This window comes from Chiloscyllium punctatum, chromosome 48, assembly GCF_047496795.1.
Source record: "Chiloscyllium punctatum isolate Juve2018m chromosome 48, sChiPun1.3, whole genome shotgun sequence".
Lineage (NCBI taxonomy): Eukaryota > Metazoa > Chordata > Chondrichthyes > Orectolobiformes > Hemiscylliidae > Chiloscyllium > Chiloscyllium punctatum.
The window spans coordinates 24771268-24785435 of NC_092786.1; the positions used below are offsets into that span (position 1 = coordinate 24771268).

Here is a 14168-nt window from a genome sequence, read left to right on the forward strand (position 1 = left end):
GACTAAGGCTTTTGTCAGATATCAGCTTGGCAAATTCACCAGCATAATTTTCAGCTGCTTCATGGTCAGCCTTTTCACCACAGATTTTCAGGTATTTCACACCATTACGCTTCTTGAATTTCTGCAGTCTTTAATGTTCAGTTCTTTATGATATTTTCGAGCTTGTTTCATGACCATCAAACCGGTCAGTGGTATATGTTCACTTCTTCGTTGTCTAATCTACTCCATCAACACACGGTTAAGACCTTCATTTTTTTGCCCTATGCAGTGTTTTCCTATTTTTCATTAGTTGATGGTCGTCACTATTACCATAAAATGTCAGTAATTTGTCTTTCAGTTTTTTCAAATCATAGACAGTGGTAGTTCCAACACCATATTCTTCAGTAAGACGCCGCACAGACACACGATCGAGCTTCTGCAATAACTGTACTTTCTGCATTATAGATAATGACGGATGCTTCCTTTTCTTTATATTATTGTTAGCCATAGGTGTACCAGGACCTCTTTTTGACATTTTCACTCTAAAAGTAAACAATTAATCACAGCCAAAACCATACACAATGGACGCCTGCGAGTGCTAGGCCAGACTGCCACGTGGGTCGAGTGGCTGTGGCCTGCACCCATCCAGAAAACCCCATTATGTTACACAGACGTGACTGGCGCTCCACGCTCCATAAAAACCTTCGGCTTTCGGAGCTTTTCAGTTTTTGGACGTTCAGATAAAGGAGCATGTACCTGTAATAGGTAAACAGCAGCAAAAAGAAAACCACAGGGACAGGCAAATGTTAAGAGTTTGTGAGTGAGTCCATTCAGTAGTTGACCAGATATTCTCAGTTAATCTGGTCCCATTTGCCAGCATTTGGCCCATCTCCCTCTAAACTCTTTCTATTTATATACCTACCCAGATTCCTTTTAAATGTTGTAATTGTTCCAGCCTCCACCATATTCTTTGACAGCTGTTTCCATACACACACCGGCCTCTGCATGAAAAAGTTGCCCCTTCAGTCCCTTTCAAATCTTTCCCCTCTCACCTTCAATCTATGCCGTCCAGTTTTGGACTTCTCCACCCTGGGAAAAATACTTTGTGTATTGAGCCTATCTATGGTCCTCATGATGTTATGAAACTTTATAAGAACATCCTTCAATCTCCAATGTTCCAGGGAAAATAGTTCCAGCGTACCCATCCTTTCTCTGTAGCTCAAACTCTCCAACTCTGGCAACATCCTTGTACATTTTTTTTCTGCTCTTTCAATTTTCACAACATCTTTACTATCGCAGGGAGACTAGAATTGAACATCGCATTTCAAAAATGGCCTAACCAACATCCTGTACAGCCGCAAAATGACACCGCAGTGTGGGTTTCCTCTGGGTGCTCCGATTCCCTCCCACAGTCGAAAGATGTGCAGGTTAGGTGAGTTGGCCATGCTAAATTGCCCATTGTGTTCAGGGATGCGTAGGTGAGGTGCATTAGTCAGGGGTAAATATTGGATAGTAGGGTAGGGAAATGGGTCTGGGTGGGTTACTCTTCAGAGGGTCGGTGTGGACTTGTTGGGCCGAAGGGTCTGTTTCCACAATGCAGAGACTCTATAATTCTATGCTCACTTCACTGACCAATAAAGGCAAGCGTACCAAATGCCTTCTTCACTATCCTGCCTCCCTGTGACTCCACCTTTTCTTTGATCAACAGCTTTTGGCACTAATTCTGCTTTTCCCAGTCATGAAACCAATGGGTTTTTATGAATTCAATGAGATCTACGATCTTTCAATTTCACAAATTCAGTTCAAAGTCCATTTGTTACACCACCATTGACTCTAACATAATCATAGAATCCCTACAATTATTCCATGCACTCCCAGCCCATCCTTGTAACACTGAGTTTCCCACATTCTGGATTAGTGGTGCTGGAAGAGCACAGCAGTTCAGGCAGCATCCAAAGAGCAGCGAAATCGACGTTTCGGGCAAAAGCCCTTCATCAGGAGGGCTTTTGCCCGAAACGTCGATTTCGCTGCTCTTTGGATGCTGCCTGAACTGCTGTGCTCTCCCAGCACCACTAATCCAGAATCTGGTTTCCAGCATCCACAGTCATTGTTTTTACCTCACTGAGTTTCCCACAGCCAACCCACGTAACCCGGACAACTTTGGACTGTGAGATGAAACCCAAGTATCTGGAGGAAACCTAGGCAGACACTGGGAGAATGTGCAAACTCCACACAGACAGTTTCCCGAGAATAGAATAGAATCCGAGTCCTGGTGTCGTGAGGCTGCAGTGCTAACCATTCAGCCACCTTGCCATCCAGTGTGTAGTGGAAGGTTACAAATAGTAATTTGGTCGGACAGAACATGGGTGCGGCTGAGGAAAGAGACATTGCACTTAAGCTTTTATCCTTTATTCATTTGTGGGATGTGGGCATTGCTGGCTGACCAGCAATAAGTGCCCGTCCCTAGTTGTCCTCAAGAAGGTGGTGGTGAGCTGCCTTCATGAACTGCTGCAGTTCACCTGCTGTGGGTTGATCTACATTGCCCTTGGGGAGGGAATTCCAGGATTTTGACCCAGAATATAGGAATGGACTACTTTCTAAATGGTGAGAAACTTAATAAAGCCAAAGCACAAAGGGATCTGGGAGTGCTAGTCGAGGATTCTCTAAAGGTAAACATGCAGGTTGAGTCTGTGATTAAGAAAGCGAATGCAATGTTGTCTCTTATCTCAAGAGGGTTGGAATATAAAAGCAGAGATGTACTACTAAGACTTTATAAAGCTCTGGTTAGGCCCCATTTGGAGTACTGTGTCCAGTTTTGGTCCCCACACCTCAGGAAGGACATACTGGCACTGGAACGTGTCCAGCGGAGATTCACACGGATGATCCCTGGAATGACAGGTCTAGCATATGAGGAACGGCTGAGGATACTGGGATTGTATTCGTTGGAGTTTAGAAGATTAAGGGGAGATCTAATAGAGACGTACAAAATAATACATGGCTTTGAAAAGGTGGATGCTAGAAAATTGTTTCTGTTAGGCGAGGAGACTAGGACCCGTGGACACAGCCTTAGAATTAGAGGGGGTCATTTCAGAACGGAAATGCGGAGACATTTCTTCAGCCAGAGAGTGGTGGGCCTGTGGAATTCATTGCCACGGAGTGCAGTGGAAGCTGGGACGCTAAATGTCTTCAAGGCCGAGATTGATAGGTTCTTGTTGTCTAGAGGAATTAAGGGCTACGGGGAGAACGCTGGCAAGTGGAGCTGAAATGCGCATCAGCCATGATTGAATGGCGGAGTGGACTCGATGGGCCGAATGGCCTTACTTCCACTCCTATGTCTTATGGTCTTATGGTCTTATGGAATCAATGGGTATCAGGAGGTCAACTCTCCAGTGGTTGGATTCATACCCGTCACAGGAAGATGGTCAGGATTGTTGGAGGTCAATCGTCTCAGCGCCAAGACACCTCTGCAGGGGTTCCTCAGGGTAGTGTCCCCAGCCCAACCATCTTCAGTTGCTTCATCATTGACCTGCCCTCCATCATAAGGTGAGATGTGGGGACGTTTGCTGAGGTTTACACAATGTTCAGCACTACTTGTGATTCCTCAGATACTGAAGCAGTCCATGTCCAAATGAAACAGGATTGGGACAATATCCCGCTTGGGCTAACAAGTGCAAGGTAACATTTGCGCCACACAAATGCCAGTCCATGACCATCACCAACGAGAGACAATCTAACGACCACCCCTTGATATTCCATCACTGAATCCCCAACCATTAACATCCTGGGGGTTATAATTGACCAGAAACTCAACTGGACTCACCACATAAATATAGTGGCTGCAAAAGCAGGTCAGATGATAGGAATACTGCAGTCAGTAACTCCCCTCCTGACTTCCCAAAGCCCATCCACCATCTACAAGCCACAAGTCAGGAGTGTCATGGAATACTCCCCACCTGCCTGGATGGGTGCACTCCAACAGAACTCAAGAAGCGTGACAGCATCCAGGACAAAGTCGGCTGCTTGGTGGGCATCACAGTCACAAACATCCAATCCCTCCATCACAGTGCTCAGTAGCAGCAGTGGGTACTGCCTTCTGGGACTGAAGTGCAACCAAAAGCAGAGGAGGACAGCTTACCGGTCAAGCTCTATTCCGCTCTGTGGGACTTAATTGGCCAGGACCTGCTGGAGGTGTATGTCAGTATGCTTCGGGCAGGTACCATGAGAAAAGGCATCATCACCTTCATCTACAAGCGGAAGGGGGAGAGTGAGGAACTCAGAAATTGGAGACCAATCTCACTATTGAATGCGGATTACAAAATTCTGTCAAAGGTAATTGCCAACCGGGTCAGGTCTGCTCTGGGGTTGGTGATTCATCCTGACCAAACCTGTGCTGTACCGGGCAGGAAGATCACTGAGAGTCTCACACTCCTCAGGGATACGATTGCCTATGTGCAGGACAGAGGGTTGGACACCTGCCTGATCAGCCTGGACGAGGAGGAAGTCTTTGACAGGATTTCACATACGTATATGAGAGATGTCCTCTCCAAAATGGGTTTGGGGGAGGGAGTCTGCAATTGGATCAGACTGCTCTACACCAACATTGTCAGTGCAGTTTCAATCAATGGGTGGGAATTAGACAGCTTCCCAGTCAGATCTGGAGTCAGGCAGGGCTGCCCTCTCTCTCTCCTGCCTTGTTTGTGTGCTGCATAGAGCCATTTGCCGAATCCATCAGGAAGGATGCGAGCCTGAGAGGGGTGACTATTCCTGGCAGCGGGGGCCTGCAGGTTAAGGCCTCCCTATACACGGATGACGTCGCTGTTTTCTGCTCAGATCCGCTGTCCGTGCGCAGACTCATGTGCATCTGTGACCAGTTTGAGCGGGCCTCGGGGGCCAAGGTAAACTGAGGCAAGAGCCAGGCCATGCTCTCTGGGAATTGGGCCATCCATTCCTCTATCCCCTTCACCGTCAGGACTGACCACCTGAAGGTGATGGGTATTTGGTTTGGAGGAGCTGGGGCGTACGCCAAGTCTTGGGAGGAGTGTATCAGTAAAGTAAGGCAGAAACTGAACAGATGGGAGCAACAGTCGCTCTCCATCACAGGAAAAAATCTGGTCATCAGGTGTGAGGCACTGTCATTGTTGTTATGTGTGGCACAGGTCTAGCCTATTCCCAGAATCTGTGTCGCTGCAGTCACCCGGGCCAACTTCCACTTCATTTGGAGATCAAAGATGGACCAGATCCAAAGGGACAGCTTGTATAAAGAACTGGGCAACGGACGAAAAACACATACCCAATGCCACCCTCACCCTGATGGCCACCTTTGTGTGTGGCTGCATCAAGCTGTGCATGGATCCCTGGTACGCAAACACCAAGTGTCACTACGTACTGAGGTTCTACCTGTCCCCTGCGAAGGATGGACCTGGCCTCGCTGCCGCGGAACGCTCCGAGTAGTTGGACCGTTCCGTATCACCTGTCCTTCGTGGAGAAATTTATGAGGAAAAACACCTTTGACCACAAGTCCATCAGGAAGTGGTCAGCACGTAGCGTCCTTGAGACCCTTCGGGAAAAGGAGAGGGTGGATCCTGTCGAGCGGTTCCCTGAGCAGACTGTCAAAGCCATTTGGCAGAATGCCTCATCGCCAGAACTTTCCAACAAGCACCAAGACGTGGCTTGGCTGGTGGTGAGAAGGGCTCTGCCTGTGAGATCCTTTATGCACGCCCGGACTCTCTGCCGCACCGCACACTGCCCTCAAAGCAGCTGTGGAGGGGACAGGACAGTCACACACCTCCTTCTGGAATGTGCTGATGCTAAGAAAGTCTGGAGAGGAATGCAGTGGTGTTTGTCGAGGTTCGTCCCGAGCAGCTCCGTGATGCGGGACTCCGTGCTCTAGGGTCTGTTCCCCAGGACGCACACTGAGACAAACAACAACTGTATCTGGAGGATCACCAACTCAGTGAAAGACGCTCTTTGGTCTGTCAAAAACCTGTTGATCTTCCAGCTGAAAGAGCTGATCCTGACTGAGTGTTGCAGACTGGCACATTCCAAGGTCCAGGACTATGTGCTGAGGGATGAGTTGAAGCTTGGGGCAGCTGCCGCCGAGGCGCAGTGGGGAAAGACCACCGTGTAAGGTCTGCCCGCCAAAGAACAATGGGGGGCCCACTCAGTAATTGGGCCCCGCTGATGTGTCAGCTAAACACCAAGAAGCTGGATGGTTAAAATACAGACATACAAATGACTCAGTCTGTCCTCTGTATGTAAAGACATGTAATGTATATATTTGAATGGCATCACTAACTGTATAGATATCAAAAGATTTTTATGAATAAAGTATATTTTTGAAATAAATAAAAAAATTGAGTACACACTGACCCTCTGAAGAGCATTCCACCCAGAAACATCCCCCAATCCTATCCCTGCAAACCAGCAGATCCCATGGTTAATCCACCATGGGATTAACATCATTAGATTGTGGGAGGAAACTGGAACACCTGAAGGAAATCCACGCAGACACAAGGAGAATGTGCAAACTCCATGCAGTCACCCGAGGGAGGAATCAAACCCTGGTTCCTGGTGCTGTGAGGTAGCAGTGCAAACCACTGAGCAACCGTGCTGCCCCTTGTCATTCTTTTAAACAAATGTATTCTTTCCATCCCCACCTACAAGACAGGTGTGTGTTTGACTCTTTCAGGTTATGAAGAAGACCTATCAGTGCGGCTTTGTGCACAATCACCAAAAGTGAATTTCCCTTTAGTGCATTCAGCCGGAATGGCTGGTTTAGATTGTAAACAATGCATCTGTCAGCTGTCACTTCACTGCTCTTTGAAAGATTTGACAGAAATCTCCTGACAGAGCCACTAATATGTCCCCAGTTCATCAATCGCGTTGTAATGAATTTGCATTAACGAAACACACATTATCGCAGAACGACCAGTATGGTGATGACGATCCATATCTATGGGTAGTTGTATATAAACATGGGATACCTATCAGGAGGCTTCAACATGTTAGGGCTCTTTCCTCTGGAAAATAGAAAACTGAGAGATAACCAAATAGAGGCCCTCAAGATTTTGATGAGGTAAATCTAGAAAGATATCTCAATGTAGCGAATTTTGAGTAGATTTGTAGTTCACATCGATGTTATGTCTGTAAGTTATCTCACTGAGCTTGAAGGTTTGTTTTCAGGCGTTTCATCACCATACTAGGTAACATCATCAGTGAGAGTCTCCGGTGAAGTGCTGGTGGTATGTCCCGCCTCCTTATTTATAGGGCTTGGTTTCTTAAGGTGGGTGATGTCATTTCTGGTTCTTTTTTCAAGGGGAGGTAGATAGGATCTAATAAATGTGTTTATTGATGGAGTTCTGGCTGGAATGCCGTGCCTCTAAGAATTCTTGTGCATATCTTTGTTTCGTCTGTCCTCGGATGTGTGTGTTGTCACAGTCAAAGTGGTGTCCTTCTTTGTTTGTATGTATGGAAATTAGTCTCAGTGGGTCGTGTCCTTTGGTGGTCAGTTGGTGTTCATGTATCCTGGTGGCAAGTTTCCTGCTAGTTTGTCTGATGTAGTGTTCTTTTCCGGTTCTTGCATGGTAACTTGTAAATGACGTTAGTTTTGCTGGTGGGATCTATTGGATCCTTTAAGTTCCTTAGTCGCTGTTGAAGTGTGTTGGTAGGTTTGTGGACTACCATGATGCGAAGGGGTCTGAGTAGACTGGAAGTCATCTCTGATATATCTTTGATGTCAGATAACATGGCTATAGTTTTTGGTTGCGCTGTATCTGCTTGTTTGGGTTTATTTCTGAGGAATCAGCAGATTGTGTTTATTTGGTACCCATTTTTCTTGAAAACATTATATAGATATTTTCCTTCTGCTCTTTGTAGTTCTTGGGTGCTGCAGTGTGATGTAGCTCATTGAAATGATGTCTTGATGCAGCTCCATTTGTGGGTGTTGGGATGATTGCTTCTGAAGTTAAGTATTTGGTCTGTGTTTGTTGTTTTTGTGTTGTTCTCTTCTTTTGTGAATTTGGTGCCTGTCAGGATATTGTTGATGTTGTTGTATGTTTCCTCTAATTTGTTCCGTTTTGTGATGACAAAGGTGTCATCGATGTAGTGGACCCAAAGTTTGGGTTGGATAGATGGGAGGGCAGCTTGTTCAAGTCTCTGTATTACTGCTTCCGCTATGAGCCCTGATATTGGTCATCCTGTAGGTGTTCCGTTGACTTATTTTTAGGTCTTGTTGAATGGGAAGTGGGTGGTGAGGCACAGATTCACTAGTTTGAGGATGTTGTCTTTTCTGATGAAGTTGGTGCTGTCTGATGTTTGTGGTCCTTGTTTTCCTCGTGGTGACGCCGATATTTCTTTGGCCAGGTCGATGTTAATTGATGTGAAAAGGGCTGTAACGTCAAAGGAGACTATTATTTCATCCTCTTCTATCTCGGTGTCTTTGATGGTGTTCAGGAATTCTTGGGTGGAGTGAGTGGAGTGGTGTGAAATTTGAGTTTTAGGTTTTGGTGAAGTTCGTTGGCTGTGTGTATGCTGGTGTACTAGGGAGGGAGACTATGGGTCTGAGTGGGGGCACCAAGTTTGTGTATTTTTGCTAATCCACAGAAGCGTGGTGTGTTGGATCCATCCTGATTTTTTCAGTGCAGTGAGAAAGGGTGAGATTGTGTTTACAGTTCAGTGGGGCTGGATCTATCGCCACCCGCTGGTAACTGTCGGTATCTGCAACCAGAGCGTTTGCCTTTTTGAGGATCTCCAGAATTTTAAAAAATAACGGCTGCAGGTGAGATAATGATGTTTTTGGTTTTATTTTACACCTTTTGAAGGTTTTATTTTCTTCAGAATTAAGTGTATTTCCTTCCTTCCTTCCTTCAGCCTAAAGTAGGTGCAATAGCTTGTCTTATGGTCTGCTGTGTTTCTTCTGAAAGACCATTATTTTTTAAAGTGGATTCAAATGCTGTGAGGAAGTCCTTTTTACTCACGTTTAGGAAGTACCTGATTCATGCAGGAAGAACTGTTGTTCAGTCAGAAAGTCAGGATGAGAAAGTTGAAACTCACCAGAGGCAATAGTTGAGGTGAACAGCAGATTCAACTTCCAAGGGAGAGTAAATCGCAATGAGAGAGAATATTGAGATGTTGATGGGGTTAGATGCAGCATCAATATGGGCATGTTGGGCCGAATGGTCCGTTTTAACACGGCAGATGTGTGCAATACTTGTTCTGTCCAATATAATTCCCTTGGGTTCCTCAGATAACTAGATAAATATAGTCCTTGAAATCTTCATGCTACTCCACTTGATCCTCCAGCATACCTTTCTAGTGTGGCCTCCTGCAGCAGATGGGGACTGTGAAGGAGAACACCAGGCAGGAGAGCCAAGTCATCCCAAAGGATATTCCCAGAAGGCATTTAAAATCAATTTGATTTTTTACCAAATTCTTGATTTTATCCAGTTCTGAGGAAGAGTCACTCAACCTGAAACGTTAACCTTGATTTCTCTCCACGGATGCAGCCAGACCTGCTGAGCTTTTCCAGCAATTTTGATTTTTGTCTCTGATTTACAGCATCTACCATTCTTTCAGTTTTGATGTTACCAATAACAGACAGTGACTGAATTGCTCCCAGGGTAACCTAGGCCTGAGTTCTTCATTACACACTGGTGAATCTCACTGTGAACGCAATATAAAAGCTGCCTGGTGGAGTTCTGAAGGACTATCTGTCAGTAAGTTATTCATGTTACATTACTGTCAATGACTCCAACCAATTTTCTTTATTTAACTGGCTTCTTTGACCTGTATCCAACTGTTAATGCATTCAACGATAAGGTTCATGGGCTGTTAAAGGCAAATTCCATAGAATGCATAACTCCCTTCTCAATGATTGCAAGCCCTCTGCAGATTCAGAACAGCCAAATGAGAAAATGACTGTGGCTGTTCAGTTTTGTTCTCACTCCCCTGAATGGATGACGACTGAGAGCTGAGCAGCAGGTCCCTGTGACGAAAATGCCAAAGGTTAGGAGATGTGTAAAAGAGTGAATTTTCTGGGACTGTGCTTTGTTAAGAGGTAGGGAATGACGTGCTGTGCCAGCCACAATGTATTTCCAGTTGGAAAGGTTCCTTGCATGAGGTGTGAATCTCAGAAAGCTACATGCAATATCTCTGAGTGAATACTAACAAATCGAATAAACCGTGGCTGTCAGTTGTGATCCCAGTGTTCATGTTTACGGAGAGAGAGATTCCTGTAACATGGCATTTATTGCTGATCCAAAGTCCTGAATTTCAATGGAAACAAGGTGAAAACTTGAGATGACTTTAGATAGAGTGAGAGTGATGATAGCGTCAGGACAGTCAGACGTTCAATAACCTGGGCAGCAAAAGTCCCACTGATCCACATTGCCTGTCCCATGGTATTGTGATTAGAATTCCTACAGTGTGGAAACAGGCCCTTCAGCTGAACAAGTCCACACCGACCCTTCAAAAGCAACTCACCCAGAAACATGCCCCTAACCTATATTTACCCTGGCTTAATAACCTACATTATGGGCAATTTAGCATGGCCAATTCACCTAACCTGCACATCTTTGGATTGTGGGAGGAAATCGGAGCACCCGGAGGAAACCCATGCAAACATGGGGAGAATGTGCAAACACCACACAGTCACCTGAGGCTGGAATGGAAGCCCCTGTCGCTGTGAGGCAGCAGTGTTAACCACTGACCCACTGTGCCACCCTGGCTGTTTAATTGAGTGGAAGATTATACTGAAGCCTTTGCTAAGAAGTAGTCAAACTCTGCAATAATGAAAGGAGGACTGGAGATGTGATTTACTGACCTCATTCGACCAAACATCTTCACACTACCCTCTATGTGAGCAGTGCAGTCTGCTGGCTGCATCAGGTTAAAGGTTCACCTCATGGATTCACACAAGGCAACTGCTCAATTGCTTATAAACAACTTGTGTCCTAACTTGCACTGAGCTCTGTTTGCCCATCTCCCACTTGTTCGCTTCCATTGTCTCAGTGTCTGGTGATGCCTGATCTTACAATGTTCATCATTGTTTTCAAATTGTTCCATGGTGTCTGTAATCTCCTCCAACTCTACAACCGTCCGGGACCTCTATACTCCTCCTATCCTGGATACTTTGCCATCCACAATATCCATCATTCCACTGTTGGTGGCCATACCGTCCATCATCAAATCCCGAAAACTTTGGAATTCTTATTTTCCTGGTTCATGGGATTGTGTGTATTGCTGGCTTGAATTGCATCTATTGTCCATCCCAAATTGTCTTTGAGAAGGGGAGGTAACAGCCTCGTGGTATTATCACTAGACTGTTAATCCAGAAACCTGAGTAATGTTCTGGAGACCCTTGTTCAAATCTCACTGTAACAAATTGTGGAATTTGAATTCATTGAAAATCTGCAATTAATAGTCTCATGAAAACCAAGAATCCCTGTTGATTGTTGGAAAAACCCATCTGGTTCACTAATGTCCTTTAGAAAGGGAAACTGCCATATTACCTGTCCTGTCCTGGGACAAAACAAGCTTGTTCAAGTGACAGCATCGCCACAGGTTGAAAGGCCTTTTCTGGACTCTATGATTCTATATATCTATGATTCTATGATTGATTATCTAAGAAAACGCAGAGAGTTGGAAAAGTGGTGATTTTTCAGGCTGGCAGGATGTCACAACATAGAACATAGAACATATAGAACATAGAAGAATACAGCGCAGTACAGGCCCTTTGGTCCTCGATGTTGCGCCGATCCAAGCCCACCTAACCTACACTAGCCCACTATCCTCCATATGCCTATCCAATGCCCGTTTAAATGCCCATAAAGAGGGAGAGTCCACCACTGCTACTGGCAGGGTATTCCATGAACTCACGACCCGCTGAGTAAAGAATCTACCCCTAACATCTGTCCTATAGCTACCACCCCTTAATTTAAAGCTATGCCCCCTCGTTATAGCTGACTCCATATGTGGAAAAAGATTCTTATAGTCAACCCTATCTAAAGCCCTAATCATCTTGTACACCTCTATCAAGTCACCCCTAAACCTTCTTTTCTCCAATGAAAGCAGCCCCAAGTGCCTCAGCCTTTCCTCATACGATCTTCCTACCATACCAGGCAACATCCTGGTAAACCTCCTCTGTGCCCGTTCCAGTGCCTCCACATCTTTCCTCTCGTATGGCGACCAAAATTGCACACAATACTCCAGATGCGGCCGCACCAGAGTCTTATACAACTGCAACATGACCTCAGGACTCCGGAACTCAATTCCTCTACCAATAAAAGCCAGTAAGCCATATGCCTTCTTCACCGCACTATTTACCTGGGTGGCAACTTTCAAAGATCTGTGTACATGGACACCAATATCCCTCTGCTCATCCACACTACCAAGTATCCGACCATTAGCCCAGTACCCCGTCTTTTTGTTACTCTTACCAAAGTGAATCACCTCACACTTAGTGTAGGTTAGGTGGGCTTGGATTGGCGCAACATCGAGGGCCAATGGCCTGTACTGCTGATTGTTGTAAAAACCCATCTGTCCTTCAGGGATGGTAACTGCCAACCTTACCTGGTCTGGTCTCCACGTAACTCCAGACCCACAGTAATGCGGTTGACACTGAACTGCCCTCTGGGAAATTAGGGATGGACAATAAATGCTGGACTAGCCATCATCTCATTAAATTAATTAAAATAAAAAGATGAATGTGGGTCTGAGAGGGTACAGCTTCAGATTATAGCATCGCAGAGGCTGCTGGGACAGTGTGGCCAACCTGACTTTGTTATAACTAAGTTGGGAGGAAGGCTCTGTCTTTCTCTCTCTCTCTCTCTCTTTCTGGTTCCATTACTGCACGGGTCACAACATAAATGTTTTCTCTCATTCCCAGTGTGGTCATTCGTTTGATCTCTCTGTATTAGCTTTAGAATAAAAGGATCAGGCTGCTTCATTAAATCCAAGAAGGATTGTGAAAATTTTGTTTTAAGCTTTAGGTGTTTGGTTAATGCACAGAATTTATAATATGAAAGTTAAATATTTACCCTTCTAGATAACCCGTTATATACACACACACAAGCACACACATTGAGAAATAAAATCCGATTTCTCTCTCTGCACAGATGCACTTCCCTAACGAAAAGTTTAACTGGTAAATCTTTGCTCTCGAAGCCAAAGATAGACAACATCTGAGATGGTCAGCTGACTGTCATGCTGATATTCTGGTGCACAAACCTGTCTGTTCTTTAACACATATGGTTCTCACTTGGGAACATCATTAATGTGATTGTTCAGGAATTATCAATGAACTCTTTCTGTAGGGGAATGGGTGGGTTGCGCTTCGGCGGGTTGGTGTGGACTTGTTGGGCCGAAGGGCCTGTTTCCACACTGTAAGTAATCTAATCTAATCTATAGAGGCTTCTCACTGAGAGTGCAGCTGGTCCAGGGCTCCAGGTACCACACTGGTCCCAAAAACAAGGCTTCATTTCAGGAAGCAGGAGCTCGGAGCTGGGAAGCTTTATCCCGTTAAGGGAGCTTCTAGGTTTCTTCCCAATTGAGAATCCAAACAATGTCCAAGCAGAACAAACTCTCTTACAGTTGGAAAAACACTCCGGAGTGAGTTTAAGCAAACAAGACCAGCAATTATTTGCAACCATATGGTTTGTGAGAAATGTTAAATACAACTTCTAATGGGCAGAATCTTATCGGAGTTTGAGTGATGTGGGCTGTGGTGAAATTTGTGGTGAATCAGACAAGGGGTTCAGCAAGGCCCGGCTTGATGCCTGGGTCAACTCACTCCATCTTTCATACTTTCATAAGCAGCAAAGTGAGTTTCTTGCCAGGCAGCTGTGGTGCCATTTGAGGGGGATTCTTACTAAACACATAAACATGTTGTTAACTATCCAACTCACCTTATTAATAATCAGATTTCTGTCTTACCAAACACCCCAAAGGAGCTACAAAACATGAAGAGGACCTCTACGCTGTCTATGACCAAACTGCATCGCACATCACGATCCCTAGACACCAGCCGCACACACCCAGCGTCACTGGGCATTGTGATCCAGCCTTTGCCACCCCTCACCACCTTCATGGCACCTCCCTGACCCAACTACAGGCAGCTCAGGAGGTACAGGTTCACTGCAGGGTGCACAAGCAGGTAGCTTTGAAACGCTGCTGGAGGGACACATTGTGCAGGG

The 14168-nt window shown here is 45.5% G+C and overlaps 1 protein-coding gene across 1 annotated transcript in view; it reads right to left on the bottom strand.

Moving 5' to 3' along the window:
• Positions 1–428: 428 nt before the first annotated feature.
• The window catches only part of minar1 (membrane integral NOTCH2 associated receptor 1), a 225103-nt gene continuing 211363 nt past the window's right edge, over positions 429–14168 (bottom strand). Inside the window, exon 3 of the mRNA XM_072564883.1 lies at positions 429–521. Coding sequence (XP_072420984.1) covers positions 480–521 — 42 coding nt within the window. The 3' untranslated portion in view covers positions 429–479. The remainder of the gene's footprint in view (positions 522–14168) is intronic.